Source organism: Brachyistius frenatus, unplaced genomic scaffold, assembly GCF_029030835.1.
Source record: "Brachyistius frenatus isolate BFR_SWC_R1_liver_20210118 unplaced genomic scaffold, ASM2903083v1 Contig_341, whole genome shotgun sequence".
NCBI classification, from domain to species: domain Eukaryota; kingdom Metazoa; phylum Chordata; class Actinopteri; family Embiotocidae; genus Brachyistius; species Brachyistius frenatus.
In genome coordinates this window covers 222,756-229,868 of record NW_027210940.1, presented here as the reverse complement: position 1 = coordinate 229,868, position 7,113 = coordinate 222,756, and the positions used below count along the sequence as shown (strand labels likewise).

Genomic DNA, 7,113 nt, shown 5'->3' with positions numbered 1-7,113 from the left:
CATAATGCTGCATGTAAGCTCACATTTCACGTAATAAATTTGATATTTCACACATGAAAAGAAATGCAGTCCCTGAATCCAGCAGAGAAAACAAGCAGTCGGAGCGCCGATCAGATGACAATCAAATATTCAAGTTATTTATGTTGAGTCAAACCACCAAAAATGTTCTGATGGTCAAATGTGAATATTTGTGTTTCCCAGTTTTCTATGATTGTAAACTCAAACTTGGCGTTTCCGTGTTTTCCTTTGGGCTTTCAGGAACAAAACATTTGTTCGTATTTTGTCATATTTTCCACATGAAAAGCGTAACATCTGCTGCTCTGACCGGCAGCAGAGCTTCGGTGGCAGCGCTGCTCGTCCTCCACCATCACCACAAACATCTGAGTCCAGACAAAGATGATCGAAACATTCACTGTGCCCGAGGTTCAACAGTTCTGAACAGGAAGACCTGAACTGTTCTTAACGCTCAATAACAGGACAGCAAAACCGATTCATTATATTTCAACTCTTTCGCCCCAAAACATTTCAATTAAAAACAAGACAACATTTTTCTGAGTGAGCTGAACGCTGGATTTCATTCAGTGGAAACTTTGCTCTGTTTATATCAAACATGACCCCAGAAAGATTCCACATTTTATAGTTGCTGTTTAGGTTAAAAACAGATTTTTATTCATAAATGTGATCATCTGCTCCGACACCTGAAACGTTTTGTCTTTTAAAGCTCCAATTACCACCAAGATACATTTCCTGCTGTTATTACGTCTTTATTAAGCCCGTTTATATAAAAATATATTTACAGCTTTACCAAAATATTTTATAAGATGATGCAATTTCAATTGAATTTAAACTTGTGGGAAACAAACTGCTTCTGTTTTTCTTCAGCTCACCTCCGCGGGTGGAGTTCTGGTCCGGACGGTTTCCCTGCAGCGCTGCATTTATCTATTCAACGTCACGAGGCTGAAGATAATCTGTGGGCACAATATTGATGTTTGTTCGGGGGAAGTTTCTGTTCCTCTGCAGAGAAAATAGAAACAAAAAGCAAACGATTATCATCTCTATCATGTTTAATTTATTTCATCCAAATCCAACCCACATTTCACAGATTCAGTGATCTTCTTCTTGAGGACGCTGTCTTCATTTAAAATCGATTTTACGGCAATGATTCAAACTGAGACAGGACTTTTAAAGTTAGTGCTTTTTTGTCTAAAGATATTTGTGGTCCTGATCCAGATGTGTTTGTTGATCTTCATCAGAACCGGTTCCGTCGGCTGCGTTTTAACGAGGCTTGAAGCTGCTGGTTGGAAATCTGATTCGGGTTCATTTGTTTTCCTGTTAAAACTGGAAACGTAAAGATCTGCAGAGTTTTGTTCTGTGGTTTGAAAAATTGGAAACGTAATTTAGATTTCCTGCTGTGATAAAAACCTTTAGTGTTAAGGTCATTCAACTTTTAACATTTTGTGATTGTAAAGCGTGCAGATGATTGTAGTTGGACGAAGGCCGGAGTAACAACAACTACAGACAGCCAAGAAAACAACATCATTTTCTTCTTTGTTAGAAATTTATTGCTAAAAATACAGTTTTCACCGCAGATTTTATTTTTACACGCCGACTAAACACTAAATTAGATTTAAAACCAGGAGCTGTTTCTTCTTTGGGACGATTTCAAGCTCAACTTGACGAACCCGGTTTCTTAAAAACACATATTAGCGGTTTATCGTGGAGAGAAACGCAGCGTTTCTCAGAAAATAAAGCGCCTCTGATGTGTTTTTATAGCTTAAAACACAGGATGAAGCTCTGCGGCCTTTTAGTGGAGCGTTTTTTAGACTTTCAGCCAGGCCGCAAACTTCAGATGCCTCTTTAGCTTCCGTCCTCCAAAGGACTGAAATACGAATGTCAACAGCAAGCTGGAGGAAAAGTGGGGAACCCAGAGGTGAAGAAACACAACATCAGCCCAGAGTTTGTGTATATTTAGTGTCCAAAATGACTTTTCACCTCGAAATAATACAGTTCTGTTAGGTTATCAGAACCGTAACAAAACATCTGGATTAGATCTTCAAAATGCGACAGAGGGAAGTTTGAATCATCTCACCTTCTCTTTGTGAAAGTTTGAAAGACGTTGCAGCGTGAAAATCTGCAGCCTCCAGTGACGTTGTGGCGACGTGATGACTCTGAGTCAGACCAGAACTTGGACCGGGGGTCAGACCGGAGGTCAGACCGGGGGTCAGCCCGGAGGTCAGACCGGGAGTCAGACCGGAGGTCAGACCGGAGGTCAGCCCGGGAGTCAGCCCGGGGGTCAGACCGGGAGTCAGCCCGGGAGTCAGACCGGGAGTCAGACCGGGAGTCAGACCGGGGGTCAGACCGGGGGTCAGCCCGGAGGTCAGACCGGAGTCAGACCGGGAGTCAGCCCGGAGGTCAGACCGGGAGTCAGACCGGGGGTCAGACCGGAGGTCAGCCCGGGGGTCAGACCGGGAGTCAGACCGGGAGTCAGCCCGGGGGTCAGCCCAGACCGGGGGTCAGACCGGGGGTCAGACCGGGAGTCAGACCGGAGGTCAGCCCGGGAGTCAGCCCGGCGGCCTGGGGCTGCCAGTGGTGTCCTGTGCTCATGTAGTTTGCTGCTGGAGCTCCGTACACTCCGTACTGGTTCGATGGAGAATACGAACAAGCTGAGACGTAACCAGACAGACCGGACGAGGACTGAAGGAAAGAACCAAAAATACCATTTAAAAAAACAGGAAAAATGTTTAAAGCAGAACAAATACGAGAAGAAAACATTCAATGGTTTAACGAGTTTTTTTAAACATTCACAGTGAGACCAATTTCAAAGTTCAACCTGCTGGTGTTGCTTTGAACAAACCAGTCAACAACTGTTGTCACAACTTTAAAGGTTCATACTTTTTTTAAAAAGGTCTCATTTAAATAAACAGCCCGACTTTCTAAAACTGCAGTTTGTAAAATATCCTCACGTTCCCCCGAATGTCCACCAACTTGCTCAGAAATCTCCCGTCCACTCTTTCCGTCCACATCAATACTGCAGGTAACCATGGCAACAGCACCGGTTCTCAGGCTGCGTTAGCCCCGTGGTGTCGTTTACCTGCTGGGGATATTTGAGGTTCAAGTCGTGGTTGGTTTTCTGAGCTCCGTTCATTCCTGAGGGGAACGCTCTGCTGCTCGTACTGGTCCTACTGGTCCAGTCCTCCACTTTGGCCGACGGTCCGTCAGATCCAGGCAGAGCTGAAGACACAAAGAAAGACAAATTTAACTTCTGATAATCGGATAAATTCTAGTGGAAACTCATTCTGAATCATCAGATTTGAGTTATAAAATCCACTGTGGAAACATTTGAGATGATAGAAGCAGAATTTGATCACTTCATCCCTGCAGATGTTTGTCGATTTAATGACGTCATTATTTACTGCCAGATTTTATGTCAAGCATCATCCATTAAAAACTTTCAAAATAAAGGTCTGCAATTGCATTAAAGTTGAAATACTTAAAAAAAAAAAAACTACAAAAAAGAAAAGTGTGCAGACTAATATGTGTAACCTAATGTGTCTCAGTGTACAACAGATGTGTTGTTGTATTAATCAAAGTTCACCTGCTGTCTTGGTGGATTTTATTTTATTTTTTATTACAGGAAGAATATTTCTGTTCATTTTGGAGATTTTGTAGGCAGCAACTGTAACGCAGAGTAACTGAAAATAAATCTGAATGTTTTAAACTATATGGTTTCAATTTACAGGATATTTAGTGAGTAATTCATAAACTACATAATGCACAAACTCACCAAAAATATCAAATATGCAAAAAAGGCTTCATTTGGAAGTAACGAAGGGATTAAATCAAGATTTAGATTATTTCATTTTTCGACTATATTTACCATATTTTGGGATTTGAATGTTTGATGTTAAACATCAATAACATAAATGCAGCGTTACAGCTATTAAAAAAGTTGTGTTTTTCAGACCCATTTAAGGTCAGAATCAGCAGTTTTAAAGCTTATGAATAAAGGATTAACCAAAAGTTTAAATTTGTAAAATAAATAAACAAGTAGATTTACATCAGTTTTAAAGCTTAAACTTGTGTTTTAAGGTAATCTGTCAATTATAAATCAATAATGTTTAACATCTAAACCAAAAAGTTTGATCATAAAAAACCGGAGCTTCCCGGTTGGTTGTTGTTGTTTTTTCAAGTATTTAAATGTGGGTTTTTACCTGCCGGGTCCATGAAGGCTCGGATGCCCAGGATGTTGTGCCAGCTCCGCGGCAGGCCGATGTGTCCTGCGGTGCCGCTGCCGGTTCGGGTCCCGGTGGGGGCCCCGGGCCCGCTGTAGGAGGAGTAGGGGTACACGTGTCCGTACTGGATCTGAGCCGGTTTGATGCTCTCATACGGACCCGGAGGAGAAAGAGTCCCGAGCTTGTTCCGGAGGATCCGGCTGATGGAGCTGACGGACGGCACGTTGTACTTGTCACACACCCCGTCCGCCAGCAGCCGGTCCCGGATCTCCCAGGCGAAGATGCCCGGGTCCCCCTGCTTGTAGTCCCGGATGCTCTCGACCACGGCGGGCGTGGTGACCCGGGGCTTGCTGCCGCCGATGGCCCCGGGCAGGACGGAGCCGGTCTCGTTGTAGCGGGCCAGGATCTTGGACACGCAGCCGTGGGAGACGCGCAGCTGGCGGCTGATGTCGCAGGGCCGCATCCCGAGCTGCGCCAACTCCACGATCCGCAGGCGCAAAGGGTTCGGCAGCGGGCGGCCGTTGACGAAGACCCCGCCGAGCTGGTTCACCTCCCCGTAGCTCTGCTCTGCAACACGGGACGACTCGGGTTAGTTTAGTCCGTTTAAAGCCCCGAAGCTCTCCAAATATATCAACCATTATCAAAAGGAGAAGTTTTATCTGATTCTACTTTAATTATGAAGAAAATGTTACTTCAATCAGCAGCGGTGGAGATTTGTTTTTTTATGGATTGTAAGATGTTAAAATAAAGAAATCAAAATCTACTCTGAAGAAAAGTCAACTTCGAAACATATTATTGTTTGGTTTAGGCTCCATGAAATGGGTTTTTTTTTAATCAAAATTAGAATTTAATAAATATTTTGAAAATAAAATTGCATTCTCACATTAAAGCAATTTGAATCTCGGCAGAAAAACACCAGATGATCACAGTAATCATAATTCGGAGGATTTATTGTCTCTGTAGTCACAAGGTGACAAATTATCATGAAAAAAAACAATCAGGCCTCGTTTTAAACATTGAAATCACATGCTTATGTTCAAATTTGTGTCTTTGCGTTTTTCATAAATAAAACTTAAAGAGCAATAAATAAATCAGAGATGTTTAAACTGTCTTTTTATTTTAAAAAAAAAACCTTTTTTAACTTTGGAAACACATTGAACATCGAAATAATCACGGTACTTAAGTTTAATCCTGTTTTATTTGTTGTTTTTTTGACTGATCTGAAGTCCGAAAATAAAGTTTTAACAACGGAACATTTCGTTTTATAACTTTACCAGAGTCGGATGCAACTGCACATTTTTAATTTGGCTTCATTTATTTCTCTGCATTTTTCTGACTCCATATAAATTCAATCTTCAATTCAAACCTCTTTTTTAAGAAGCTTTAAGTTTGTTGAACCTTTAACTTTATTCAAAAGTGAAAAACTGTCTTCTCAAGTGTGTTTTTTTGAATTCTTCTCTTCGTCTCACTGATTTACACGTTTATTATAAATGTATTTACTGTTTGTTTTAAAGAATCTTTTCCTGACGACATGATTTTTGTTCGACTGTCTGATCTTCATCATTTAAAGTTTCTCAGATGTTGTTTTGTGTTTGAGACAGAAATGGTTTTGTCTTCAGTTGTCCTCCTTTTTGCTGCCAGGACGCTCTTGAAAAAGATTTTTAATGTCACTGAAGGTTTATTGCTGGTTAAATAAGGAAATATTAATCTGTATATGCACTGAATGAAACATCTGTTTAATGGACTTTATTTGTGTTTCATTCAGTTGAATTTCTCTGAACCGACTGAATCAACGTGTTTCTTTATCGAAAGTTGATGAAATCTGATTTTACATTCAGAATCTCGTTTGTTTACTTTTGAACCGTGTTGAGATCAATTATTGTTCTTTCCCTTCTTGTTTGTATTTTGAATTCTTGCCTTTTCTTCATAAACTCTTGTTTATTTGATCTGCAGGTTAAAGTGCACATATGAGCGTTTTTTTATGCATCATATATTTTAATAAAAACGGTTTTTTTTTGTTTTTTTTACCGGCAAACAACATTTAACAGTTATCACTTCATTTAAATGTCTCACCACCTTGTTCATTTTACTTCCTCATGTTTTTAAGGACAATTGAGCTTCAACAAAGAAACTTTTTCAAAATAAAACCTCTTAAATCAGAAGGAAATCCGTTGTTTTAAATCTCTGCGTCTCCTTCAGCTGCTTCCTGAACAAGTTTGTCCAACTCACCCATCAGCTGCTGTCCACAGCTGCTCGCCGCTGCACCATCCGACCCTCCGGCTGCAGCCTGCCGTGTTCTCAACCATCCCTTCTTCCTCCTCCTCCTCCTCCTCCTCTTCATCACTTCCTGTTTGCAGGAGCTTCATTTGGTGCCCAGAAGTACGAGCGCTCCTGAAGGGCTCTTTGGGGAGTTGGAAGCAGAGTTTTTATTTCTCCGAGGTCCACATGTGGACCCTGAACACATCCTGTCCCGTCCATGGTTTCTGTGTTCAAATTCAGAGAATTAAAAACAATTAAATCAGATGTTTGAAGGAAAATACAAACAACTTGATTAACTCACAAAAAACAACAACGTAGACAAACAAATAAACAACATAGTAATTGATTGTGAATGAATCAGAGAGCTGAATATTAAGTTAAAAAACAAAACTCATAAATAAGCTTATTACACCAATAATTCTGGTTCATTAAAACTCAGATCTCATTGAATTTAATAAGCACGATCCAAAACAAACAATCTACCAAGCTCTTTGTTATGAACCTAAATCGTATTTTACATTAATCAAAGATATTCAAAGAGCAACACAGGAATGCTTTAACGTCACATTTATGTTTTGTATCTCGTGTGATTTAGAAAAAGGTCGTCAGAGTAGAAAACAAA

General features: G+C 40.7%; 1 protein-coding gene across 1 annotated transcript; it reads right to left on the bottom strand.

Annotated features, from left to right (window-relative positions):
- Positions 1-743: 743 nt before the first annotated feature.
- Positions 744-6,542, bottom strand: pax1b (paired box 1b). The gene is made up of 6 exons (XM_069723689.1): positions 6,462-6,542; positions 4,212-4,799; positions 3,092-3,231; positions 2,523-2,694; positions 2,090-2,230; positions 744-1,014 (listed from the first exon to the last, which is right to left on the bottom strand). Exons 1-6 carry the CDS (start codon positions 6,463-6,465, stop codon positions 950-952), a joined length of 1,110 nt encoding a protein of 369 aa, XP_069579790.1. The 5' UTR covers positions 6,466-6,542; the 3' UTR covers positions 744-949.
- Positions 6,543-7,113: the final 571 nt, after the last annotated feature.